The following is a 25,890-nucleotide window of genomic DNA, read 5'->3' as shown; positions in this document are numbered from 1 at the left end:
TTAAAAAAAATACAAAAAAAAAAAGAAATCCTGAAAGTAAAAAAAGAAAAAACCGTTGTTTGGCATAATTTTCCTATTTGTTAATATGTAACACTCACAAAAAGTTTCCAACCACCAGACATCAAAGAAATATTATACCTACATGGATGATCATTCGCATTAACTTCCAGCAACACCACCATCCACAACAACAACAACAACAACAACAAACGACTAGCCCAATAAAGGAAACTATTAAAGTTGAAGAAAAATATATTTAAAATGATAGTTATTAGTTTTTTTATACCAATTCTGTTTCTGGCGGAAATATATCAACATTATGTCAATAGGTTGGTAAGTAATATATTTTTCACCGGCTGAAGTCAAGGTTTATATATTATTTAAAACCGGGTGGAGTTGTCTCAACATGTAGACATAAGGAAAGTAGTCGACCTCCATTTCATTTTTAAAGTCAATAAAAATAAATTACTTCTACATATGTATTTTCAATTATTGCGTAATTAGAAAGTGGGTATATATGTATTGTTCTTAAACTAAGCCTAAAAATAATGGTGATCGAAAATACCACTCCTTTTACTTATCTTCAAAACATGTCAAATCGATTATATAAACATTCGATATAAGACAATCGCCCTCCTGGAAAAGAATTGGTAATTAATACATCACAGTGTAGCAATAAAATAGCTTGAATAGTACTCACCGCTGGCGTAATGCCCACAAGAGCATCTGCATGACCATAGAATTCTTCTTTCAGAGATATGACAATGGTTTGCAAATTCGTCGCATGATCGCGAATATACGAGGCCACCTTGCCTATATTTGTATTATCTAAGGCTGCATCTATTTCATCCAGCACAAAGAAGGGAGCGGGTTGATAGCTAAAAGGGTTTCAAATAGTTTAAAATTGTTTCCAAATGGAAAGTGATTGTTAACTCACCTGTGAGTGGAAAATAAGAGAGCTAAGGCTGCAATCGTTTTCTCGCCGCCACTTAAATTGCTCATGGGCTGGAAACGTTTACCGGGGGCCACACAATTGTACGTGATACCATCAAGATAAGGCTCTTCGGGATTGTCAGGACCCACATAAGCTTGAGCGGCCTCATTGCGGGCCAATTTTTTGTATATGCCATCTATGGCATCGGAAATATGCTGGCAACATTGAACGAAACGTGAAGAGCGCTCATTTTTTACTCTTTCGAATGCTGATTTGGCTTTCTTGGCCTTTCGCCTGGCATTCTCAAATTGCTCGTTGGTTGATTGAACTTTCTCTGTCACGGCGTTGAGTTTCTGCATTGCCTTCATATTGGGCGTTTGTATGCGCTCCAGTATATCAAGTTTAGCTTGCAGATCCTTTTGCACTTGCTCGTTCATCTTCTTAAAGGCGGAGTCATCTTTCAGTTTGGTTAACTCCCGTGGCAGCGACCGATAGTCGACTTCAATACTGTAAGCAGGTTAATATTATATTAATGATATTCAACTTCTTAAACTAATGTAAGCACTAACATATTATCCATTGCCAAAGATGTGTTGGTATTGTCCGCATCACTCTGACGCACTGCATCGTCCAGCGAGCCGCGTAGAAGAGGTACTGCAATGCAATCGGTCTAAAAGAAGATTGTAAGGTTCAGAAAACTGGATGAGACGCAATTGCTGTGGTATTCACCTTGGCCTGCAATAATATATTCTGGCGTTCGTTTTTCTTGGCCTCAATCTTGGACTCTATCGAAGACATTTGACTGCTGACATTGTGGATTTCCTTAGCCAAGTTGGCCACATCGCGTCGAGCCTTGGATATATCCTCTTCCATGTCATCAACAGCCTGCTTCTTGGCCTGTTTTTCCTGTTTAAACTTCTCCATCTTCTCCTTATCCTCGTCGATCTCCTTTAGATACCGCGACTCGGCGGTTTTTAAACCTTCCAAAGCATCTTCTTCATCTTGGACACTGCGCTCCCATCGCTCAACATTCTCTGTAAGAGGTATAGTATGTAAAATAAATTCGGATTCGTTTTTAATGCGTCTGTGCCTACTCACTGCGTGTATCCTTCTGCTTCTCAAAATCCAACTGAGTGTTAATGCCATCAATCTGCTGTTCATACTCAGCTCTCTTGCGTGCCCTCTCCTGTTGCATAACCAATTCTCGCTCTTCATATTGTCGTATGTTCTTTACGCCCAGCCGACGACAGAAGGCAGCAAATACCTTATCTTCAACATTATTCATGTTTTCTTTGATCTCCTGAATGTGCTCCTCTCTGTCCTGCATCCGCCGCTCGATTTCGCTTATTTTTGGCTGTCAAATTGAAGTAAAAGTCTCTTAGTCTCTTAAATCTAATATGCAATTACTAAAACTCACTCCAAAGTCATCCAGTTGTCTTTGCACATCCTGCAACTGGTTATCGTATTGGCCAATGGATTTTTTAGATGTCTCTAAATCCACCATACTGTACTTAAGACGATTCTCCAATCCCTTTATTTGAGATTCTACCGTTGCCAATTCACTTTGCTTACGCGACTTTTTAACTAGTTCTTTGAGCTCCTCGTTAAGCCGCTCTTTTTGCATTTTTAGTTGGGCCATATGTTTTTCATCCCAACGCTTTGCTTTCCGGGCCAAATCGTGACTGCCACCTGAGATAAGACCGGACTTTTGATAAAATGTTCCATCTAGGGCCAGGGCATCGAAACGTGAGCGATCGATCTCGTAGGCCACTTTCATGGCATCCTCTGGAGTTTCGCAAACCAAAGCATTTCCAGTTGCAAAGAGAACAGCGCGTTCTATCTCTGGAGGCTCAAACTTTAAAACATCAAAGACAAGACGCACATTGCGCGGCTCGCTGATATTTCGAAGTCGCTCCTTAAGAGGTTTCACTTGCAAGTAATCAAGCGGCAGAAACGTCTCTACCTCCAACATTTGCTCTTTAAGGATCTGTCAAAGTGTAACCATAATAAATATATGATATGGAAAGTCCTGTGCTTTATAAAGACCTACCTGAATACAATGTCTCGCCGTCTTTTCGGTGTCCACAATTATCGCCTCCATAAACTTGCCGAGTACCTTGGTAACGGCCACATTGTAGCGCTTGTGCGTGGGCTGACACATGTTGATCATACGGTCATAGACACCTGGTACCTGCTTCTTAAAGAGTTCGACAACCTCCTGCTTCTTTTTGCGGCGTGCATCCTCGTGCTTATCGCTTTTAGCGTCACCGAGTTGATCGCGCACATTTTCCAGTTCACGCTGTTTCTCTGTTATTTTCTCTTTGGAGCTACCTACATCACGCCGCAATTCGTCCTTTATGCGATTTTGCTCTTCAAGCGCCGCTTGAGACGATTTAATATGATCCATGAGCTTATCCCGCCTCTTCACGGCCTCTTCGCGCTGCAAAGTCAGTTTTTTGAAGGACTCTTCAACAGAAGCTCGTCGATTTGTTTCCCCATCCAATGTATCTTGCTCAGATTTCTGTTCACGGTTTACAGAATCTAACTCGGAACGATATTGCGTAGCTGTGGCTTCGGCTTCTTGCTTAAGTCGATCGTATTCCTGTACCAAGCCCTCCTCCATATTAACACTCTTCCCTCTGCGTTGTGACTCGTTCTCGATGTCATCCTCAAATGACTTTTTTAGGGTCTCAATATCGCTCAGCTGCTTCTCAAGTTTTCTGATATCCTGCTGGTGTGCATTATCCGCCTCCCGCGCTGTCTCTAGAGTCTTCTGCAAAGAGACCAGCTTCTTCTTGCAATGGGTCACTTTTTCTTTAGCCTTGATGTACAGTGGACGTCTCTTGTTCATTTGTGTCTCAAATTCGCGAATCTCCTGGTCAATCTTAGCCAAGTCACGAGTAATTTTGCCAGCGTCTTTTTTCTTCTCCCGTAGCACTTCATCGGCTGCCTCCTTACGCTGCTCGACGACCTTTACCTCTTGCTGCTTTGCCTCCATGTCAGTTATGTGCTTTCGTATGTCCTTTTCCACATGAAATAGTCGAAACAATTGATACTCCACTTGCTTTTCGTTCTGTAAGACAATAACGAGGAATTAAATATAAGATAACTACGTTCATCTGAACAAAATATACATACATATTCATTCTGTAATCGGGTGTAACGTTCCGCTTCCATTTTCTCATGTTTGGCTTCTTTGCGTTCAGCAGCAATTCCTTTCTTTTTCTGATAGGTAAACTGTGTCTCCTCTTCGGCCGCGATCATTTCATTTTTTAACCGATTATAGTCGTCTTTCAGCAGGCCAGAGCTATTAAAAAAATCTCTTTAGTATTACTTTGCACTCAATGCATTTCCATTTATATTAATTTACCCGCTTATCTCCTCAAACAGTGCTGTCCTCTCCTTAGGAGTCTTCATGGCAATGTTTTCCACAGCACCCTGGAACACTAGAAAGTTTTTAGCCTTCACATTGATGCCAATCTTCTCAAGCTTGTTCAGATAAGTACTGCTGGAAACGCTCTACAATGAGACAGGTGATATTAAGTTGTAGGGAAAAGTTTTCGCACTATTCACACTCACTTCGCCATTAATGCGGTATTCCGATGATCCGCTTATGACCGCCCGTTGGAAGTCCATATGCTTCTCATGATTCAAAATAAACTTGGCTGTTACATAGCAACTGCGTGATACAGGCTTGCCAATGGAGGAGCCATGTATAAGATCGTTGAGGCGCTTCACGCGGAGACTGGACGTCTTCTCACCCATCACAAAGCTGATGGCATCCATAAAATTAGATTTTCCAGATCCATTGGGCCCGATGACGGCGTTAAATTGCTTAAGTGGACCCACAATTATGTGTCCCCGGTAGGATTTAAAGTTTTCCATCTCGATGAATTGCAGAAAAGCAGTGTCATCATCAGGTTTCCGGGACGGTGGAGCCACCACTCGTGTCACATCCTCATCCTCGTCAGCCATATTTTATGCTTCGCAATAGATATTCTTCCAATAAATACGAAAAAATTGTTTTGTACCCAAAAAATAAAGCAACAGCGAAAAAAGACGCGGAAACAAGGGATGGGAAAACAAAGTTGCCGGACAGCAAAAAAAAAAACAAAAATGCGGCCACACTTATATGGCGTTCACACGGTGCGCTCATCGCGAAAACGTCCAGAAACATCATGGATAAGAAACAGCTTCCAAGGAAAAAAAAAGATGTATGGAATGCTGAAAACATGTAGCATAAAATTATCAAAATATTTAATTTATACTTGTTTACACTGCTTGTATTCTACTGAACAATATTTTGTTATAAAGACAACTCGAAAGAAACATTTCTTTCTTGGCATTTCTACTTTGTCAATCCTTCGCGTTCGGCCCAGTCCGTCCAAGATCCTTCGTAGTTTTTCACGTTTTTAAAACCCAAGGAGGCAGCTGTCTCCGCAGCTTTCAGGCTACGTTTTCCAATTTTACAGTGGAAAATGATTTCTGTATTGGGTTGGGGCTTATCACGTCCATATTTGGATTTAAAGGCTTCATTACTAGTAGACAACTCCTGACTGACTCTGCCCAACGGAATATTGACACTTGTTGGTATTTGTCCAGTTTCCTTCAGTTCATCAGGCTCACGCACATCAATTAGCAGCTTTTGGGGTTCATTTGGTAGTTTCTTGACCACTGCATAGTCCACAATGCCAATAGAAGTGGCGGAAGAGTATAACCGTTGAGAAATGGCCCACGGCAAGACCTGAATTGCCTCCGGAGAACCCAAAATAGAATTTGTGGTTCTTGCCGCCACCAAAAATTGTCTTAGAAACATTTTACTCGTGTTATCTAAAGCAAACAAATTACGTAAAATAATATATAGAGCTCAGCTGTTCTTTTTTACAGCCTTGCCAGACTACTGGTAGATGTGGGCGCTTGATTTTAAGATTATTCTCGTTTAAAAAATAATAATAATAAAAATCAAAGATGGAGAAAAAAGCTGTTGCCAGGCAATAAACTCATCACTCAACTACTACGTGAAGTTTGCGTCAAGATTCACAGACCAATCAAGTTCAAAATCGCCATCGTCTGATAAGTTCAATGCATAATTCTTGCGGCGACTGCTTGATTGAATCAATTAAAATGGGTTCCCGGATTCAATATATGTATATGTATATATTCGTACATCTACTGGAGTATATAGACTGACGTACCAGGGTCAGTTTGTATTGATCCTCTGGATGCACAGCTCTTTCTTTTAAATTCTAAGGGTCAGAGAGAGGGTGCATTTTCCTATCGCATCAACTGATAACGTCCTCAGGCGCGTGCCCAATGAGTTGAATGGTTTCAAACCGGATTGGATCAGAAACTGTTTTCATAGTATATGTAAGTGGTTTGTGGAAATTTGTAAACAACTTATACAAGAATAATTCGATATTTATTTATTTTTTACATTACAAATATTCCTTAAAACTAGACAAATGGCAATTGAAAATACATTTAAAAAAATTTCGCCAAATATGTAGGTAACATTGGTTGATTTTTTGGCCTCGCCTAAAGCTAATACAAAATGTGTTACATCTGAAGATCTCTGAACGATATTACAAGCGAATCCTTATTGACGCTCTACAATATGACCTAGAGATTCGCCCACGCGAATCTTCTGCCCAGCTACAATATCGAATTTGAAATTTTTCGGGGCCTCAAAGAGAAGGACAATTGTGCTGCCCATATTAAACTGTCCCACAAGATCACCCTTTGCGAATGAGCGGATTGGCGAGGTGTCGGCGTTCATGATCAGTTCATCGTACTCATATGTGCTTGGGGGATGCTTACCCACATTAAATCCCGTCCAACGATTCGTTTTAAGATCAGCATCCATGTAGATTTCCACAGAACCCACATTGGTAGCGCCGACAGCAGTGTAACTAAAAAAACCATACTTCCACTGGCCAAAGTAAAGTACACGTTCGTTCAGACAAAAAAGTCCTGGTAGCCAACCGGCCACTTTGGGATTTACCGACAGCAATTCACCAGAGAAATGCCGACGAACTGTAGGCTTCCAGGCAGTGGGAGAGTGAAAGCGGTGGTAATCTCCAGGGGCCAGGTAAATGACGCACTGATACAGCTCTGTAGAACCATCCCGACTTTCCTTCAAGGCCTGCGCATACTTAACAGTCTCGTTAGCTTGCTCCAGTGTGGGCAGAGGACCAAGAAAATCCTCGATGCTATAATTTACTCCTTTCACCTGCTCAATTAACGAGTCAGAGGCGCTGCCAAAGTGCAAGACTTTACCATCCGCCGGTGAGACTAGTGGAGCTTTGGCGTCAATGATACGAACTCCATCCTTGAGAGGACGCGTGAAGAATTCGGCCAAGCTGCTGTAGTGTTCAAAATCTGGATACTGGGCCTCCGTTATGTTAACATGAAAAGTATTGGAGTACCAGCCATAAACATATGGACGAAGAGGCGTAGGCATATAGCAGGCCGCCAGCCAGCCCCAGCAGCGGCTAATGATGCGCAGCGGCAGTGAACAATAGACCCGGGACTGGAATTCAGAGGCAGTACGATTTATGCCATCTCGTTGGCACCGTCGCTTATGCATCTGCCATTCTAGCACACCAAAGACACAAATGCCTACAGGAGCCCAACGTAGCAGGAATCCTGTCCAGCGATTAAATAAATTACGCCGTACCTCAAGCTGGTTGCTCTTCTGTTGTTGTTGATCGTGTTGCTTTGGTTGAGTTTTTGATTTGAGTTGCTGCGATGGAGACTCCTTGGAGGTGGCATTTGTGGATAACTGACGAAAATGACGCAGAACAGGCCAATTTTCCTGACGATTCTTCGATGGGAGTTGTGGCAGCTGTTGCTGTTGTTGAATTACCTTTCTCAAGTTACGGTTGCCCGACTTTAATAAAAAGCGACCGCGAGGCACAAAATAGGAAACCATCGCCCACGTTGATTACGTATTGTCTGATTGAAAAAAGAACAACAAAAAAATAACCGACACAATGGCAAGAAAAGGGGACAAGTCTGTTTTCTTCTTTTTTGATTGTTGTTGCCTAACAATGATGAAGAAACAGCCGTTTCAGTCAAAAAAAATGAAATAAAGACGAGAGAATGCAGTTGATTGGAAATGGGCCTTCAAATTGTGTTGATTGGACTTCCGTTGTGCAGCGTTGCCGATGGGGAACTGAAATTATGGGAATGCTTTTGCCTTTGGGCGCCAATGTGACTGGATCGAAGTTCTCTGCCTCTCCGCGTCTCCTTATCAATAAAATAACAACAATGACAAGGTTGCCCCCCCTGCAACCGTCAGTGTGGATATTGGAGCAAAGTCAAGTCGTGCTGTGCGCTCTATATTTATGTTTTCTTTTGTTTTACATTTCAAACTGGTTTTACTTTTGTAATAGCTTCTTTTCTTGTAAGTTTTACTTTACAAACTGCGCCTCATCTTTTGACAACAGAATTTTTTGCTGAAATATGGCAGCACTGGTCACAGCTGTGCACAGCTGTTTCAGTTTGTGTATGACTTTTTTCTGAGCAGCAGAGAGTTAAGATTTATTTTATGTTGAAAAGACTAACTTGACCATTAATCATGAATGAGGCGGAGAAACAAGCTGTTTCCTTTGCCTGTCAACGGTGCTTGCAGCCGATAGTACTGGATGAGCAGCTGGAGAAGATAAGTGTGCACGCCATGGCAGAACTTTCTCGTAAGGATTTCTTAAATTTACCCAAATGATTCACTGATGATGGATTCTATGTTTGTATCATTTAATTTTCAGTGCCTATATACAGTGGCAATGTAAACACATTAGACCCACAGGACGCCAGCAGCTTTGACCATTTTGTGCCCCCTTATAGGCTGTCGGATTCCATTAACGGGACTGGCTTTATGTTGGTATCTGATGGTCGTGATAATAAAAAGATGAGTGCTGCCTTTAAATTGAAGGCTGAACTGTTCGATTGCCTCTCATCGAATTCGGAAATCGATCATCCTCTTTGTGGAGAATGCGCTGATTCAATGCTGGAGATTATGGATCGAGAGTTGCGAATAGCAATGGACGAGGAGCGTATATATGAAAGATATCTGGCTGAGTTGGAGCAACAGAAAGATGCGCCAAACGTAGAGGCCCTAGACAAAGAGTTGGATGAGCTTAAGAAAAGTGAGCAGCAATTGCTGGCAGAGTTGGCACAACTCAAGAAAGAGGAGCATCAGCTAAATGAAGCAATCGAACAGGAAGAACTTGAAAAACAGAAACTGCACGAGCAAGAAGAAAGCTACTGGCGCGAGTACACAAAACATCGGCGTGAACTAATGCTTACTGAGGACGACAAGCGTAGCCTAGAGAGTCAAATAGTGTATTCGAAACAACAACTGGACAAGCTGCGTAATACAAACATATTTAATATTACCTTTCATATTTGGCATGCCGGACATTTTGGTACCATCAATAACTTTCGTTTGGGACGCCTGCCTTCCGTCTCTGTTGACTGGTCAGAGATCAATGCAGCTTGGGGACAAACTGTACTTCTTCTTTCAGCCCTCTCCAGAAAGATTGGATTGACCTTTGAGCGTTATCGGGTAGTGCCCTTTGGCAATCATTCCTATGTCGAGGTGTTGGGCGAGAATCGGGAATTGCCGCTCTATGGCAGCGGTGGTTTCAAGTTTTTTTGGGATACCAAGTTCGATGCAGCCATGGTAGCCTTTCTTGACTGTCTAACTCAATTTCAGAAAGAGGTGGAGAAGCGCGATACGGAATTCCTTCTGCCTTATAAAATGGAGAAGGGTAAAATCATTGATCCATCCACGGGCAATTCCTACTCTATTAAGTAAGTTTCTGAAGAAGACGCACACAAGCCCAAATTATATATCATGTCCTTTGTTTTGCAGAATACAGTTTAATTCGGAGGAGCAGTGGACAAAGGCCCTAAAGTTCATGCTGACTAATCTAAAGTGGGGTCTAGCCTGGGTCTCTTCGCAGTTTGTGACACCGCAGTGAATTATATTTATTTTTATTTATTAGTCGTAATCTTAGTGCTTAATATTAATTAAACGTTTCAAGTTCTAATAGCAACAGCTTTAACGCTGGCTTCGCTATCGTCAGAGTCTGATCCCGAACCAGACAAATCGTCACCAATCCATAGAGCTGGTTTCTTTTTTGCCTTTGTAGCTCCAGATTGCTCACCACTTTTCCTCTTGACGGCGCCTTTACTTGAACTAGGCTCGCTTTCTGGCTTAGTCTGTTTTAGACCTTCCTCAAAAGCATTGTTTACCTTCTCCGTGAGGTTAGCTCTGGCCTCATCGTATTGTTCGTCCTTAAATTCGTGCTTGGGGACTGCCAACAATTTCTCGATTTTTCGTTTCTTTCGCTCTTCCGCTTCTCGCTCTCTCTCGTCCTGCTTTTCCAACCAGGCCCGCACACGTTTCTCCTCATTGATGTCGCGTAGACGACGTCCACTTAAATCCCGGCATGCCTCTCGATTTGTGGTCTTCTCAATTTGGGCACCAATTGCTCGCAACATGGAACCGAAGCCACCCTTACCACCGAGTTGTCGGAGCACACAATGAATTTGAATGCTGTCGTCATGGTGTAAGTCCTGCGTTTCGGTCAAGCGCTTTCCCGTGTTGTCTATGAGGTAGTACTCGTCTGGTTGCATATGCTAATGGGTGAAAATTTTGAAAAAAGTGAATATAGCGCAGATATTTGCTTTTATATTAAAACTACATACCGTGACTTCTTCGATACTGGAGCATAGTTGTATGTAACTTTTGGCACCAGAATTTGTGGAAACTATAAGTTTATTGCCTATAAAAATATTTGTTACCATTTTTGCTTTGTTTTCTTTTGCTTTTTGCCCCAACCAGAGTTGTCGTCTTTCTTAAAAATGTTATCGAAAATCTAAGCTAAATTGAATTAATATATACAAAAAACACCAAGAAACTACTTGTTTTAAATACAATACAGATTGTGGAAAATATATTTCAACAAATATTTACTTTAAAAATCTGCTTTGTACTTTTACAAGCTATCTACTTAGTGTGACCAGTTGCGTATAGTGCAATCACTCGGTCACATTATCGATACTTTGTATTTTAGCGCTTAATCTCAATGATGACATTAGCATAAGGAAGTGCAAATATAAAACACACAGGTACCGTCCAATTTATCTTGTGAAGTCAAATGAAGGTAAAAGGTACATTGCGAATAACCTGCAGCTCTTAAAACATTATTTTTAAAGTAGTAGTGAAAACCCACCCCCACCCTTTCTCGGCTAGTATTTTGCATTGTCGCCACTGAGCTGTTAATTTTATATTACATTCTATCTACACGTGTATGACCAAATTCCGCCCTTTGTTGCTTGTAAGTGCGAATCTTCTAAGCACACGGCCACACTCTTGACATTAATTAGTAGTTCGCATTTTAGACGACGAAGGTAAAAATTTAGCGACGCGTTTATCTCAATGTTTAATCACATTAGCATAACGAAGGAAGTGAAAATATAACAAAAACCGGTAGCGGCCAACTTGACTCGTTGATTGAGATGAGTTGAGAGAGTACAGGCCATCTGAATTGCGGTAAATTTGCAGCCGCAGCCACGTCACGAGCTCGCGGAAAATAGTTTATTTGGGTTTAGCGGAAAGAATGTGCAATTACCGAAAATAGAAAAATTCAACAAAATAAAGGATGCCAATCCTGTCTTTTGTACACGGTTAAACAGAGGGGGTGTGGAGACAAAAGAGAAAAAAAAAATCGGCCAGAGCGAACAATGCCTAGCATAAAAGATGGCTACACACATATGTATGTGTGAGTGCGTGCATGTGTGTGTGTGTGATAGAAGCGGCGGCAAGCGGAAAGAGAAAAGCCAGAGCCCAAACTTAATGTTCGCATTGGTATTGGTTTAAATAAATGTTCAATAATCAAATGCAAAATGTATAAAATCATGTAAAAAGGCAACTCATGTGAGCAAAATGCAAACAAAAAGACTAGACGCCTTTTTGCGTTTGAGTGTATGTGTGCGCGCGCGTGAGTGTGTGTGTGTGTGTGTGTGTGCGAAAATGATGAAAGAGAGAAAGAAAGACAGGCAAAAACGAACGGAATGAGCAACAAAAACCCACCCCCCTATGCCCGCGTCCACTCCCTTTCCTTTATGGCGGTGACTTTGACTGACATTTTCTATCGCCGCTTAAGAAAAGCGAAAATAAAAAAAGAAACTTGTTTAGAATTAAAGTGAAATTCTAAAATTCTTTTTTGATTGCGAACGATTTATAATTTTCGTATATATTAACAAATTTTTCACACTATGCATTTTGTTATCGATGGTCATTCATCTTCCAGTTGATTTTCGGTTTTGTTTCGTTCTCTTTATTGCTTGTTTCTCTCTCTCTCTCTTCTTGTTTTATGTACGTGTGTGTTTAATATTCCATAATTGCAAAAAAAAAAATGTAAAATAGCTGCATATAATGCAAAAAGTTTTAAAAAATAGTAAAAAAAAAAAAAAATACCACGCGAATGAATGGTTTTCTCCAATTCTATGATATTTGCTTTGTTACAAAAAATCTCTCGTTTGTTCCACAAAATTTACTTGTATGTACATACATATATATGTATATGGATATATGTATGTACATGACTGTATAAAAGCGCACGTGTATGCGTGCCCTAGCTCTTTGTTATACCCTTGCGCAGAGGGTACAATCGTTTGCGCCCAAAACTATCATTGATCTTTCTTTTGAAGGAATCACATTTTTAAAATTTAATGTATATCGTTAAGATTCAAATTTTTTAGTACTGAATCATCTTTTAAACTAACTCATTTTATTTTTATTTATATTTGCAGCACGTATGAGACTCCACAGTGTTCAGCTTCGAAACTACAGAAAGAAATTTGGAAACAGACTCTGAAACTGTGAATGTAAACACTAATTTTGATACTAGAAACAGAACAAAAAAAAAAAAAACAAACAAAAACCAGCATCAAAACACAAAAAGTATTGCTTAATTGGAGACGGCGCCAACATTTATTTATACAAAAATTGCAAATATACATACATATATATTCCAAAACACTCCATTAGTGCATAGTTAGGAAATATACAACCAACAAACAACAACACATACACTTAAATGCTGCATACACAAAAGTGTATAATAATTTAAATGCTAATGAAATTTGAATACGAAGAATAAGAAGAATCAAAAGCAGTTAAAAAATTTCAAACAGCGAAGAAAAGCAATACAAACGACGAACCTCAGCGTTAAGCAAAAATCTTTACTATTATCGTATATCATATGTATATTTAGGCATAGAAATATATAGGTAGGTGGAATCACAGGATCGAAAGAATTGAAGATTATTCAGCACGAAATCAACAAAGTTCATCTCTGTGTATTAGGTGTATACTTTGAGGAAGATATATAATTAATTATATATACATATGTATATATAAAAAACACATTAGGAGGATTATTGTATGTGTGCAAGTTTTCATCCGACTTTTTTATATACTTATATACATCAAAAGAGGTGCGACAAATAGTTAAGAAGAACCACAGCTTATTTTTGATATTAGCCTTGTTTTTCTCCCTATTGATGACCGGTCAGTAGTAAATACGAGGTTCGTGTAGAGTTAGAGTAGAGTTAGTGCTCTCGCATATCTTTCGGATCGCTCAGATCAGTTCAGATCGCTCAACATGGACGAATCACAGCCAAAGACCCTATATGTGGGCAATCTTGATGGCTCCGTGTCCGAGGATCTACTCATTGCCCTCTTTGGCAAAATGGGGCCAGTGAAAAGTTGTAAAATCATCAGAGAGCCTGGTAATGATCCTTACGCCTTCATCGAATATTCCAATTATCAGGCTGCTACCACAGCTCTGACCGCCATGAATAAACGCGTATTTCTCGAAAAGGAGATTAAGGTAAGATCTCTATTTTTGTTTTTATCGCTGGCGACACTGCTAATATTATCATTTGGCATTCCTTGCAGGTAAATTGGGCCACTAGTCCTGGCAATCAACCGAAAACAGACATCAGTTCGCATCATCATATATTTGTTGGCGATCTCAGTCCGGAAATTGAAACAGAAACGCTAAGGGAAGCCTTTGCACCCTTTGGCGAGATCTCCAACTGCCGCATTGTGCGCGATCCACAGACCATGAAGTCCAAAGGATATGCCTTTGTCTCCTTTGTGAAGAAGGCCGAAGCCGAGAATGCAATACAGGCAATGAACGGCCAGTGGATTGGGTCGCGTTCAATTCGTACCAATTGGTCCACACGTAAGTTGCCACCTCCGCGAGAATCCACCAAGGCTGGCGGACAAGGTGGTGGCATGGGCGGTGGCGGACCTGGAAACGGTACCGGTATTAAGAGTAATCAGCGGCACACCTTCGAAGAGGTCTACAATCAGTCGAGCCCAACAAATACCACCGTTTACTGCGGCGGTTTTCCGCCTAATGTCATTAGCGACGACCTGATGCATAAGCACTTCATGCAATTCGGTCCGATTCAGGATGTGCGTGTATTCAAGGAGAAGGGTTTTGCGTTCATTAAGTTTGTGACAAAGGAGGCAGCCGCACGCGCCATCGAGCATACGCACATCAGTGAGGTTCATGGGAGTCAAGTGAAGTGCTTCTGGGGCAAGGAAAACGGCGGCGACAACAATTCAGCCAATAATATAAACGCTGCTGCAGCGGCGGCCGCATCCGCCAATGTCGCTGCCGTGGCTGCTGCTAATGCAGCTGCCGCTGCAGGTGCAGCAATGCCAGGCCAAATGATGACGCAGCAACAGATAGCAGCCGCTACTGGAGCTGCGTTACCTGGTCAAATGATGACGCCGCAACAAATAGCAGCAGCTGCGGCGGCACAATACCCTTACGCTTACCAGCAAATGGGCTACTGGTATCAACCAGCGGTATGTTGACATCGCCAATAATTTTTGGTTGACCTATCTAATCAATTTATTGCGTTTCCTTTCCATGTCAGGCATATCAAGCCAATCAGATGCAAACACAGTACTTGCAACAGGGCTACTATCCCTACGCCTACGCTACCGGTGCTCAGCAAGCGGGAGGTGTCCGTAAGTATCAGTCATTTGGGCATATCTAGAAATTTTTTGCTTGAAAGTGAGTATGTTGTATAGCCACGACTCACAATCAACGAAGAAGCTGGAAACTCGATTTCAGATCAACAAATTTAAATAAATCCTTTCTCATGTTTTTTTTATTTAGCTGCTGGATATCGCATGGTGCCGCCGAATGTGGCATGGGGAGTGCCCGGTACAGTAGTGCCAGGTGTGACTGCCGCTGCTGCCACAGCGGCTGCAGCAGCCAACGGTTCACTTGCCCCACAGATGATGTACAGTGCTGCGATGCCGCAATATCAGACCCAATGAGCGGAGATGTGACGCCTGCTTCGACGCCGTCTGCAACATCCAGGCAGTCGCTGCAGCCAACAACGCCCACTATTGCAACTGGAACCGTATCGACGACTACGATACCTAGAATACCATCAGGGATCCGTTGCTGTCCCCATTACGTTAGAGACACAACCGGAGCCCGTCGGCAACACTAACACCAACGCCAATATCATCAACCAAAACGGGTTCAGCAACATAACACAGCTGCTATGATTTAGGCAGCATGCCAATAGGGTTGCTATGGGCGTACAAGGCATACGTTGGATAGGCATGGCGTTGTAAGGGGTCACTCATCTCACACTTGTTTGGCCATATCTATATATATATATTATGATATGGTCGAAGTCGTGTAGGTTAAAGGTCCAAAAGCTAAGCGTGGAACTAAAAGTTGAATCACGCGGCGACATTCTGAAGCACTGGGCGATGGGCGGGTAGCTGTAACAATCTAATCCAATCTAAGTACATGTTACAATAATTTAATGATTTGTAATTTAAGACCAGATATATAGGCGCGTGAGCACGAAACGGAAACAGAAACGTAAATGAAGACAGACAACAAATTTAGCAAACAATCCAAGATGAAGGTGATGATGACTAAGTGAAATGGTATAAATTTAACTCACTGCGAGTAGAACGTGTGTGTCAACATAAGAAAATAGGTAAAGAAAACAGAACGAAATGAGAAATGAGTGAAGAAGAGGCGATAGAAATATAGCCACAAACAAGCCGAAAGTAAAAGTAAAACAAATCTAGTTACTAAGAGATTGTAAATGCGAACATACATATTGTATATTTCCAATGTGGAAAACGAAATGCGATATAATTATGTAAAATGTAAAATAAAGAAACAAAAAAATATATAAAACAAGATAAAAGCAAAACACAATGTAGTTTTATTACATAAAGCAACCAATTGCAGAATAATTTCTCTTAAATTTGTAGCATAAAATAAATAAACAATAAACGAAAACATCAATCAGAAATAATATTTTGAAGACTACAATACTTTATACTTTAATTCTAACGGATTCATCACAATTCTTAATATTTTGAGTTAATTCTATGTTTTAGTGATGTGTTCAAATCGATTTTATTTAGAGCTTTCTATTATTTATATGTATGTATGTATATATTTAAACATATTATATGTAAATAGTGGTTAGTTTCTAGGCGTAAAACTAAAATTTTGTGTGGAAGAGCTGCATAAAAGCTGCCCAAAAGCGAAAGCGTCGCTGTGTGTGTGTGTCGGTTTGTCTAGGTACATTATTTTGGAAACGTTTCTATATAAATATTTAAATTATGTTTTGTATTTATGGCTTGTAGGTACATTGAAAAAAAGGAACTAAACACTATCGATACCATGGTGAGAAAAGATAATTCTATAACATAAATCTGATTCTGTTATTTGTAACTGGTGACAAAAGTACAATTTTATATCTCCAATCTTATGGCTATGCTTATGTCTATTATTACGTGTAGCATTTATAGATGACGTATAACAAAAATATGTGCTACTTTTCCTTTAGGGATACAGCGAATGGAAGTTTTCCTCAGTTGGACTCATCGGCAGAGAAATTAAAAACAATTGGTAAAACAATAATTTATCATTAGCCATATAATGGCGAAAAGGAATGTTTATGGATATACAAAAATTTATCTTACAACTAAATTAAGATATAGAGAAACTTAATTAAATCGAACATAACTACGCTATAAAAACTTCATATACAGTGTCGGATGATTGGTGGTTCTAAATCATAGCATCAAAATCGTAGCACACAATTATATTTAGTATATGACGCATTCAACTGGAAATGTGTTAAAGTTTTCTTAGTATTACAAATAAGTTTCACTAAATGAGTATTTGTAATTATTCAATGTGATGTGACGTTGTTTTCGGGCACCAGTATTGAGTTAAAGTTAAAACGTAGAAAATAATCTTAGACCAATACATAGAAAGTTCTCAGTTATACGTATGAAAACAGATGAATCTTAATTTCAATGATAATATAAATTAACAAAGTTTTGTGAAACAATTACAGCTTCAAAATGAAACAAATTAAACATTCCAGAGCTTGGCAACAATAAATGAAAGCTAATGATGTAACAGAAAGAAAAAGTTTTAATCTGTCACTCACATCATCAGTCTCTCGCAGCCGGGGAGCCTATTAAAAGGTGTGGACAGAACTATATAGTTATGTCGCCATAATCCTGTGACCATTTCTCATAGGAGTTGAGACTCTGCGGGGCAACAGAGCGACGAATACGTTTTAGAGAATTGTGGAAATCCTTTTCAGTGATTGGTCGCATAGCACTTATATCAAGACACTTCACTTGCTCCACATTCAATTCACGTATGGGCTCTAGGGCGGCATCTTTGGCCAAGGCGGTTAAATCAGAGCCAGAATAACCTTCAGTAATCTTGGCCAATCTTCGCAGGGCTTCCGTGTCCAGCGGACTTCCCTGCTTCTGTAGTAGACGATTCAAGAGTAACTCACGTGTCTGTTCATCAGGCAGTGAAACATAGACGCGCTTCGTGAAACGGCGTAGAGCAGCCTCATCTAGCTCCTGCGGTCGATTGGTGGCCGCGAGAACTACAATGCGATCACCGTCGGGGTTACCAGGCAAGCCATCGAATTCCACCAGAAACTCTGTTTTTAGGCGTCGTGAAGCCTCATGTTCATTACTGCTGCGCTCAGAAAGCAGCGAGTCTACTTCGTCAATAAAAATGATTGATGGTTGCATATGACGAGCAACAGCAAACAGTGCTCGTACCAATTTTTCTCCATCTCCCACATATTTGCTGGTGAGAGAGGCAGCCGAGATGTTTAGAAAGGTTGCGCTACATTCTGTAGCCACGGCACGGGCCAGTAAAGTTTTTCCATTGCCAGGTGGGCCAAATAGAAGCAAACCTTTAGCTGGAGCACGCAAACCTAAAAAAAAAACAGCCTATAAAGTAAGGAACACTTTCTCCCAAACTAAACCTAATCTTACCCGTAAACAGCTCTGGCCGCACAGATGGCAGTATTACCATTTCCTGAAGCGCCTGCTTCGCTACATCTTGACCGGCAATGTCTGTCCACTCTACTTTGGCTCCACCTTCGACGATTTCGTCAAGAATGAGTTGCACCAGCTTCTGTTCTACTCCTTTAACACTGACCATAGGTGTACTGGCACCACTGCCGCTTGAGGCATTATTATTGATAGGAGTTCGTGAACGCTGAGGAGGTGTATTTCGTCCAGAGGACTAAAAAACAGAGAAAAACGACATTACAATCAGAGTAATCCAGTTAATTGTCCCTGCAACTTACAAATTGACGTCGAACGGCTGGTGGTGTGGCTGCTGTTTTTGCTGGCTGTCGTTGCACGGCTCCCACTGTTGTCTTTGAACCCAAATTGCGTGGTAAAGTTTGTGATTTGTTGGTCACTGGCAAATTACCAGGACGTTTAGTGCCTACAGTTAGTTTGCGTCCAGACGCTGTGATAAGATTAGAAAAGATGTTTATCAATAATATGATTAATTAGGCGATTAGATTTATAGCTAGAACTTTTGTTAGCCAAATTAAAAAAGCAAATTAAATTAGTAAAAATCTGTGCTCTGTGAAAGATGAGGTTCGCGGTTGCGCTGCAGTGTGGATCTGACTGAGTGCTTTTGCTGCATTGTTGTCAATTTTGGACTTACCCCCCGTTGCTGTTTGGCCGCTAGGAGCGGGCCTTGAACTAGAAGTCCCATTCTGTTTGGGTCCATATCCACTGCTGCGTACTTTCATTTTGACAGGATCCGCATTCAAGCTTGTCAGCATTGGTTGCTTAACAGGGTCTTTGGTCTGCGACCTCTGAGGCTGTTTTGGAGCAGGCTGCTTCTCTTTGAGCGACAGACGCTGCATTTGCAAATCTTCCTCACGCAACGCTGAGTCGCACAATAGACGCGCATGGGTCAAAATTAAGGATGTGAGAGCAACAAAGGAAAACACGACACATAATGAAGAAACAAAACAGTGCAAAAAAATAATAATAATTGAAATAAAAATGTTATACTACTGGTGTTAGGATTAGCGAGACCCGTCCATTAACTTACCAAGAAAGTGCAGGCGATCCCTGGCCATGGAGAGATTTGTTTGCATTTTATCGTGCAATCGTTGGGCACGGTCCCAAACATCACCACGACCATTCCAGCAATCCACAGCAATGCCATCCTCCAGCTCCTTTATACCTTTGCGGTACAACTCAATGGCTAGTTCTTTATGTCCTATTAAAAGAGAAAAAATCAGTTAATTTATTCATAAACAATTTCAACAATATTTTAGTCAAATTATTTATATAATAGGGTAGCGAAATATATAGGATCTCTCTAGTTGTCTCTAAAAACTAAAGTCAGTGATTAACTTTTGTCTATTTAAAACATTTAGGGGTAGTAGAAAGAAGGCCGTAAGAAATCCTATGATGGAGTTTATTACATGTTGTCAATCAAGTCTCACTACGCTGTGACTTTGAACGAATATTGATTCTCTGTCGACAAGATAGACAACAAAAGCGCAGTCACACACACACATGCATACGAGTCGATGACTCATAAAGCACCACTTCACATAACTTTTTGTGTAGAACAATCCACCCGCACTTCATTCATTCTCTCTTACCTTCATTTTCCTCATCAATCTTGAGCGCTTTGGATATGTACTCAAAGGCACGACGATGATGATGCTTTTGCTTCGCCAACAAAGGATCACCAGGACCAGGTGAATAGCCTCCACCTGGACGATTGGTTGCCATCTCCAGGGGCTGTAAGGCGCGAATACGTTGTGGCTGGACCTGGACTTGCTGCTCACCTCCCGATCCCCCTGAAACTCCACCCGTTTCAAGTGAATAGCTAAGGGTTTGGTTGTGCTGATGCTGCTGCAATTGCAGCTGTTGCTCCTTTGAATTTTGCACGACAATCTCAATATTACAGTCGCGACGATGAGGTCGGTACAACACCTTTGTGCTGGCACCGTATAAATAACGAAAAATGCAGAACAGCTGATAAATCAGCGAGCGCAGAACGTTAAACAGAAAGATAATGGGGAACGAAACAACGTAAAGATTTTGTTTATGCACTGACGAGTGCCCTCTGCCGTTGCAGCTTCTTGGGGAGCTGCCTGTTGGCGTCAAATCATCTGTGGTTGTGTCGTCGTCACCTTCAGGGGAGGAGCTCCCCGAGGTCGCGGTAGCGGCACGTCGACTTGAGGACGACACGTTGGAGTTGTTGGAGTGTGCGTGGGAGCTAGACTTTCGTTCATCGATCGAAGTGCGATGCGATTGGCGGTGGGAGCTGCTGCTGCCGCCTCCACCAGCCCCGTTGTTTGACTTGATGGGGGACTTTTGGCTGCTGCTACTGGCACTGGAAGAGGACGACTTGGTACGTACCATCGATATTGATTGCCCACTACACCTAATATTATTTCTTTCGTTTTGCAAAGAAAAAAAGAAAGAACACAACTATGCGACCCGAACTGTAGAACACACAGTAAAATTTATAGGCAAACACACGGCGCACTGTTCGTTTAAATATTGTTATCAATCATTGTTTGTTGACTAAATAACTAAACTTTTCTAAATCAATTTTCTCCGTGCGAACTACATATGTATCTCGTCTCTCTCTCTCACAAAAACACAATAATAGAGATGGGAAAACCATCGATGGCACCATCGATATTATCGATGAAACCGATGGACTGCGATAAATCGATGGGAATTTTTCGACGTCGATATATCGAATTTCTTTTAGCCAGTGGCTCTGTTAAACATGTTGCAAGGGGGTCGCAACTCGATGGAAGCATCAAAAGAGTGAAGTTCCCAACTTCGAACAAAACAGTAAAAATCGTGAAAAATAGTACCAACATCAGGTAAAGGAGTCGAACTCCGACAATAGAGTCAAACATGCAATAAAAGAGTAAGTCCGTCGACGAAAAGAGAACGACAAGACAGAAAGAGCACAAACGCCTCTCAGTAGAGATGGGAAAACCATCGATGGAACCATCGATAGTATCGATTGTTCGTATCGATGTTCCAGTGCCACTGTATCACTTTAATTGGAAACGTTGAGAAAAATCGGAAGAAAAAAATTATCGAAAGAAGGCGTCGTCATTTTATGAGAAATAGCGTTTAAAAAAAAAGTGATTAAATCCATAATAACTTTTACTTTATTGAGAAAATGGGAACGTTAACAGATTTCGGGCAGATTGCATTAAAATGGGATCCCAAAAACTTGGAAATTCGTACAATGTCTGTGGAGAAAACACTGGAGCCATTGGTTTTGCAGGTGACAACGCTTGTGAATACGAAAGGCCCAAGCAAAAAGAAGAAAGGTAAGAAAGAAACTGTCTGCCTAGTGCACAAATGTAATACTTACATACAATCTGTATGGATGTATGTATATGAGACATCGGTTTGTATCTTAACAGTGCAAATTAGTTTCATTGCTTACATACATATATGTACATAAATATGAGTATGTATGCATTTCGAAATTAGCCCATTTACATACATACATACACAAATATGTACACATAGAGCATAAAGCATGAAAAATACATATGTATTTGTGTACCAATGTATCTAAACCTGTGTGAAAGCTAAACTTGACGAATTGAACATTGATTGAGTTGAATAGTTTTTGTTTGCGGTGACAAAAGGTGTACATACAACACATACATGCGTATGTATATGTATCGACTTATGCGGATACTTAATGAGAAACAAAACATTGTATGTTTGAATAGCAAAAGCCGCCAAGAATTGGGGATTGATCGGTGAATGAACTGTAAAAAGGAATTAATTAATTTACGTTTGCCTAGCCCTAAAATCTAATAATCTTATTTATGTATAAAAATAAATTGTTTGTTTTACCTTATTAACTCATTCAAGGCAAATCAAAGCGGGCCAGTGCATTGGTTGCAGCTGTCGAAAAGGCTACGGAAAATTTTATTCAAAAGGGGGATCAAATTGCATATGAAAACCCCGATATTACCCAAGAAATGCTCACTGCCGTGGATGAGGTTCGCAAAACTGGAGACGCCATGAGCATTGCGGCTCGAGAATTCTCAGAAGATCCATGTAGTTCTTTAAAACGTGGCAATATGGTGCGAGCAGCCAGGAATCTCCTTTCAGCTGTAACTCGGCTGCTTATTCTAGCCGATATGGTTGATGTTCATCTCTTGCTGAAATCTCTTCACATTGTTGAGGATGATTTGAATAAACTGAAGAATGCATCGAGCCAAGATGAGCTAATGGATAATATGAGGGTAGGTCGCGCTGTCTTATCCCATCTTATTTTACAAGATATTAATAAACAATTTTTGAATTTCAAAGCAATTTGGACGGAATGCAGGTGAATTGATTAAACAAGCAGCTAAACGTCAACAGGAACTGAAGGATCCACAATTGCGTGACGATTTGGCAGCGGCTCGGGCAATGCTGAAGAAGCATTCAACTATGCTGTTGACTGCATCTAAGGTCTATGTTCGCCATCCAGAGCTAGATCTGGCTAAAGTCAATCGGGATTTCATTTTAAAGCAAGTTTGCGATGCTGTAAACACCATAAGTGACGTAGCCCAAGGCAAATCATCTCAGCCTACGGATGTTTACAGCGGAGCTGGTGAGCTTGCTGCTGCTTTGGACGATTTTGACGTAAGTGGTTCTGGGTTCTTTACTCTCATCAACAATAACAATAACTTAATGTTCATTTCGATTGGCAGGAGGGCATCGTAATGGATCCAATGACGTACAGTGAGAAACGGTCTCGTCAACTGCTAGAGGAACGCTTGGAAAGTATCATAAGTGCAGCGGCTCTAATGGCGGATGCGGATTGTACCAGAGATGAGCGTCGTGAAAGAATTGTTGCCGAATGTAATGCTGTGCGACAAGCTTTACAAGATTTGCTCTCTGAATATATGTCCAATGTGAGTTTTATTTTATTGCCCATTCGTTTCGTGTTGCAATGTATTTAAAAATCAACATCCTTACAGATGGGACAAAAAGACAATACCCCAGGACTGGATCGTGCAATTGATCAAATGTGTCGCAAAACAAGAGATCTTCGTAGACAGTTGCGTAAAGCTGTGGTTGATCATGTATCGGATTCATTTTTGGAAACAACAACACCTTTAATCGATTTGATCGAGGCTGCCAAATCGGGAAATGAGAAAAAAGTGCGGGAAAAGGCCGACATTTTCACTAAACATGCCGAAAAGCTGGTTGAAGTTGCCAATCTCGTTTGTAGCATGTCAAACAACGAAGATGGCGTTAAAATGGTTCGATATGCTGCCGCACAAATTGAAAGTCTATGCCCTCAAGTAATAAACGCCGCTTCAATTCTGACTGTGCGTCCCAATTCGAAAGTAGCTCAAGAAAATATGACCGCCTATCGACAGGCATGGGAGGTGCAAGTTCGCATTTTAACTGAAGCCGTTGATGACATTACAACCATTGATGACTTTTTGGCTGTTTCTGAAAATCATATTCTGGAAGATGTAAACAAATGCGTAATGGCTTTGCAAGTTGGTGATGCCAGAGATTTGCGTGCCACCGCTGGGGCTATTCAAGGACGTTCGGCTCGTGTTTGCAATGTCGTGGAGGCTGAAATGGATAACTATGAGCCGTGTATTTATACCAAGCGTGTGCTGGAAGCCGTTAAAGTTCTAAGAGAGCAAGGTGTATATTAGAATTTTACGTATTAATGCTAAATACTAATTTATTTAATCATCCTATAATCAATGTTTTATGTTTGTACGCATTATTGCAGTTATGACTAAATTTGATCAGCGAGTCGACGCTGCCGTGGAAGCACTTTCAAATAATACAAACAAAGATGTTGATGAGAATGACTTTATAGACGCATCTCGTTTGGTGTATGATGGCGTACGTGAAATTCGTCGCGCTGTTTTAATGAATCGAGTAAGTACACAATTGATACCAACAAAATCTCAATTTGAAATACAAATATTACTATTTTGTTTAATAGAGCTCAGAAGACTTAGATACAGATACTGAGTTTGAGCCCGTTGAGGATATGACATTGGAGACACGTAGTCGCTGTAAGTAATTTGTATAATATCAGTTAAATTGATTTTAAACATACTTGTATTTTTTTAATGTGTAGCAAGTGCTCATACTGGTGATCAGACAGTTGACGAATATCCAGATATTAGTGGTATTTGTACTGCTAGGGTAAGTTAATTTAAGCAAAAATTTGATTGTCATCTTAGCTAATACATTGCTTATTGTTATAACTCATTTAGGAGGCAATGCGTAAAATGACAGAGGAGGACAAGCAGAAGATTGCTCAACAGGTTGAGCTCTTCCGTAGAGAAAAACTAACTTTCGATTCAGAAGTCGCGAAATGGGATGATACTGGCAATGATATCATATTTTTGGCTAAACATATGTGTATGATTATGATGGAGATGACAGATTTTACCAGGTGCGTAAGAATAACAACAAGTACCAAAAACATAAGTATATATAAGTTTATTGCAGAGGACGTGGACCTTTGAAGACCACAATGGACGTTATTAATGCTGCTAAGAAAATCTCAGAAGCTGGTACTAAGCTCGATAAATTGACACGTGAAATAGCAGAGCAATGCCCGGAAAGTAGTACTAAGAAGGACTTGCTGGCTTATTTGCAACGCATTGCTCTCTATTGTCATCAGATTCAGATTACATCGAAAGTCAAGGCGGATGTTCAGAATATTAGTGGTGAACTAATAGTTTCCGGGGTAAATTTGAATAATTTTTAATTTAAAATGAATATTTGTGTTAAAAATATGTACATTATTCTCTTTTCTTAGTTGGATAGTGCGACTTCGTTGATTCAAGCAGCTAAAAATTTAATGAATGCGGTCGTCCTTACCGTTAAATACTCATACGTTGCATCCACTAAGTACACCAGACAAGGAACTGTCACTGTAAGTACAACGCAACTAATTAACATTTGATGAAATGACAAAAGAAAACTAATGACAACAATTATATTTTTTAGTCTCCAATTGTGGTGTGGAAGATGAAAGCACCTGAGAAGAAACCATTGGTAAGACCAGAGAAACCAGAAGAAGTCAGAGCAAAGGTTCGAAAGGGATCACAGAAGAAGGTTCAAAACCCAATACACGCCCTATCTGAATTCCAAAGTCCTGCTGATGCCGTTTAAGTAGTGTAACATCTCGATTTCATTAAAGTATTATAAAATTATACAATACACATACATACCTAAATTATACAATATAATATGTATATGCACAGACATAAATACTGCAAACATTTCTATATGCGCACTAGAACAAAACAGTTGCTTAATAAATAAAAAATATATAAACAACAGTTCATTTAACATGAAAGCAATGAGGTAAGGCCTTAACAATTTCAAATATTCAAATCTTATTGAGGATAAATTATCTTAATTCTGATAGAAGAAAATATTTGATACAAGAATTAATCAGCATTTATGTGTCTCTCTTTTGACCGTTGAAATGCAGAGTGTCATATCTGTTGCAAACCTCAGCTTCTGCTCAACTAAATTC

General features: G+C 40.5%; 8 protein-coding genes across 9 annotated transcripts; 3 read left to right on the top strand and 5 right to left on the bottom strand.

Annotated features, from left to right (window-relative positions):
* Nucleotides 1-234: 234 nt before the first annotated feature.
* On the bottom strand, nt 235-4,987 carry LOC6647468 (structural maintenance of chromosomes protein 1A). The gene is made up of 11 exons (XM_002070180.4): nt 4,514-4,987; nt 4,305-4,453; nt 4,073-4,241; nt 2,985-4,007; nt 2,352-2,921; nt 2,033-2,288; nt 1,664-1,968; nt 1,504-1,604; nt 938-1,441; nt 701-878; nt 235-636 (listed from the first exon to the last, which is right to left on the bottom strand). Exons 1-11 carry the CDS (start codon nt 4,907-4,909, stop codon nt 574-576), a joined length of 3,714 nt encoding a protein of 1,237 aa, XP_002070216.1. The 5' UTR covers nt 4,910-4,987; the 3' UTR covers nt 235-573.
* Nucleotides 4,988-5,174: 187 nt separating this feature from the next.
* LOC6647469 (rhodanese domain-containing protein CG4456) lies at nt 5,175-5,806 on the bottom strand. Its single transcript, XM_002070181.4, has one exon. The coding sequence runs from the start codon at nt 5,748-5,750 to the stop codon at nt 5,283-5,285; it is 468 nt and encodes a 155-aa protein (XP_002070217.1). The 5' UTR covers nt 5,751-5,806; the 3' UTR covers nt 5,175-5,282.
* A 528-nt stretch (nt 5,807-6,334) lies between these two features.
* On the bottom strand, nt 6,335-8,295 carry LOC6647470 (phosphatidylserine decarboxylase proenzyme, mitochondrial). The gene has a single exon (XM_002070182.4). It carries the CDS (start codon nt 7,863-7,865, stop codon nt 6,531-6,533), a length of 1,335 nt encoding a protein of 444 aa, XP_002070218.1. The 5' UTR covers nt 7,866-8,295; the 3' UTR covers nt 6,335-6,530.
* Nucleotides 8,296-8,420: 125 nt separating this feature from the next.
* LOC6647471 (beclin-1-like protein) lies at nt 8,421-9,996 on the top strand. Its single transcript, XM_002070183.4, has 3 exons — nt 8,421-8,628; nt 8,701-9,748; nt 9,810-9,996. Exons 1-3 carry the CDS (start codon nt 8,514-8,516, stop codon nt 9,916-9,918), a joined length of 1,272 nt encoding a protein of 423 aa, XP_002070219.1. The 5' UTR covers nt 8,421-8,513; the 3' UTR covers nt 9,919-9,996.
* LOC6648035 (replication stress response regulator SDE2) lies at nt 9,894-10,900 on the bottom strand. Its single transcript, XM_002070184.4, has 2 exons — nt 10,649-10,900; nt 9,894-10,579 (listed from the first exon to the last, which is right to left on the bottom strand). Exons 1-2 carry the CDS (start codon nt 10,745-10,747, stop codon nt 9,977-9,979), a joined length of 702 nt encoding a protein of 233 aa, XP_002070220.1. The 5' UTR covers nt 10,748-10,900; the 3' UTR covers nt 9,894-9,976.
* Nucleotides 10,901-11,293: 393 nt separating this feature from the next.
* Nucleotides 11,294-16,199, top strand: LOC6648036 (nucleolysin TIAR). 2 transcript variants are annotated; one of them, XM_047013579.1, is made up of 5 exons: nt 11,294-11,353; nt 12,758-13,839; nt 13,908-14,831; nt 14,903-14,996; nt 15,148-16,199. In XM_047013579.1, the coding sequence occupies exons 2-5, from the start codon at nt 13,612-13,614 to the stop codon at nt 15,309-15,311; spliced, it is 1,410 nt and encodes a 469-aa protein (XP_046869535.1). In that variant the 5' UTR covers nt 11,294-11,353; nt 12,758-13,611; the 3' UTR covers nt 15,312-16,199. The 2 variants fall into 2 exon arrangements, with proteins under 2 accessions (XP_046869535.1, XP_002070221.1); XM_002070185.4 differs by lacking the exon at nt 11,294-11,353 and adding an exon at nt 11,364-11,495.
* LOC6648037 (spastin) lies at nt 16,196-20,992 on the bottom strand. The gene is made up of 6 exons (XM_002070186.4): nt 19,976-20,992; nt 19,414-19,584; nt 19,018-19,245; nt 18,647-18,813; nt 18,330-18,582; nt 16,196-18,268 (listed from the first exon to the last, which is right to left on the bottom strand). The coding sequence occupies exons 1-6, from the start codon at nt 20,742-20,744 to the stop codon at nt 17,523-17,525; spliced, it is 2,334 nt and encodes a 777-aa protein (XP_002070222.1). The 5' UTR covers nt 20,745-20,992; the 3' UTR covers nt 16,196-17,522.
* Nucleotides 20,993-21,418: 426 nt separating this feature from the next.
* Nucleotides 21,419-25,690, top strand: LOC6648038 (catenin alpha). The gene is made up of 12 exons (XM_002070187.4): nt 21,419-21,682; nt 22,242-22,618; nt 22,686-23,003; nt 23,072-23,275; nt 23,342-24,026; nt 24,118-24,269; nt 24,337-24,409; nt 24,475-24,542; nt 24,614-24,795; nt 24,852-25,092; nt 25,165-25,281; nt 25,356-25,690. Exons 1-12 carry the CDS (start codon nt 21,529-21,531, stop codon nt 25,518-25,520), a joined length of 2,736 nt encoding a protein of 911 aa, XP_002070223.1. The 5' UTR covers nt 21,419-21,528; the 3' UTR covers nt 25,521-25,690.
* Nucleotides 25,691-25,890: the final 200 nt, after the last annotated feature.

This window comes from Drosophila willistoni, chromosome 3R, assembly GCF_018902025.1.
Source record: "Drosophila willistoni isolate 14030-0811.24 chromosome 3R, UCI_dwil_1.1, whole genome shotgun sequence".
Taxonomy (NCBI): Eukaryota; Metazoa; Arthropoda; class Insecta; order Diptera; family Drosophilidae; genus Drosophila; species Drosophila willistoni.
The sequence above is the reverse complement of the archived record's forward strand: the minus strand, read 5'-3'. Positions and strand labels throughout refer to the sequence as shown.

Coding starts and splice junctions, on each gene's coding strand:
- LOC6647468 (XM_002070180.4), bottom strand. CDS start 4,909: ATGGCTGACGAGGATGAGGATGTGACACGAGTGGTGGCTCCACCGTCC. Junction 4,008..4,072: donor CCCGATTACAGAATGAATAT/GTATGTATATTT, acceptor ATTGTCTTACAG/AACGAAAAGCAAGTGGAGTA. Junction 637..700: donor TTGTGGGCATTACGCCAGCG/GTGAGTACTATT, acceptor ATTCTTTTCCAG/GAGGGCGATTGTCTTATATC.
- LOC6647469 (XM_002070181.4), bottom strand. CDS start 5,750: ATGTTTCTAAGACAATTTTTGGTGGCGGCAAGAACCACAAATTCTATT.
- LOC6647470 (XM_002070182.4), bottom strand. CDS start 7,865: ATGGTTTCCTATTTTGTGCCTCGCGGTCGCTTTTTATTAAAGTCGGGC.
- LOC6647471 (XM_002070183.4), top strand. CDS start 8,514: ATGAATGAGGCGGAGAAACAAGCTGTTTCCTTTGCCTGTCAACGGTGC. Junction 8,629..8,700: donor CGCCATGGCAGAACTTTCTC/GTAAGGATTTCT, acceptor TTTAATTTTCAG/TGCCTATATACAGTGGCAAT. Junction 9,749..9,809: donor GGCAATTCCTACTCTATTAA/GTAAGTTTCTGA, acceptor TTTGTTTTGCAG/AATACAGTTTAATTCGGAGG.
- LOC6648035 (XM_002070184.4), bottom strand. CDS start 10,747: ATGGTAACAAATATTTTTATAGGCAATAAACTTATAGTTTCCACAAAT. Junction 10,580..10,648: donor CCAGTATCGAAGAAGTCACG/GTATGTAGTTTT, acceptor TTCACCCATTAG/CATATGCAACCAGACGAGTA.
- LOC6648036 (XM_047013579.1), top strand. CDS start 13,612: ATGGACGAATCACAGCCAAAGACCCTATATGTGGGCAATCTTGATGGC. Junction 13,840..13,907: donor TTCTCGAAAAGGAGATTAAG/GTAAGATCTCTA, acceptor CATTCCTTGCAG/GTAAATTGGGCCACTAGTCC. Junction 14,997..15,147: donor TCAGCAAGCGGGAGGTGTCC/GTAAGTATCAGT, acceptor TTTTTTATTTAG/CTGCTGGATATCGCATGGTG.
- LOC6648037 (XM_002070186.4), bottom strand. CDS start 20,744: ATGGTACGTACCAAGTCGTCCTCTTCCAGTGCCAGTAGCAGCAGCCAA. Junction 18,814..19,017: donor CGGCCAAACAGCAACGGGGG/GTAAGTCCAAAA, acceptor ATCTTATCACAG/CGTCTGGACGCAAACTAACT. Junction 18,583..18,646: donor CAGCCGTTCGACGTCAATTT/GTAAGTTGCAGG, acceptor TCTGTTTTTTAG/TCCTCTGGACGAAATACACC.
- LOC6648038 (XM_002070187.4), top strand. CDS start 21,529: ATGGGAACGTTAACAGATTTCGGGCAGATTGCATTAAAATGGGATCCC. Junction 24,027..24,117: donor TAAAGTTCTAAGAGAGCAAG/GTGTATATTAGA, acceptor GCATTATTGCAG/TTATGACTAAATTTGATCAG. Junction 24,796..24,851: donor GAGATGACAGATTTTACCAG/GTGCGTAAGAAT, acceptor AGTTTATTGCAG/AGGACGTGGACCTTTGAAGA.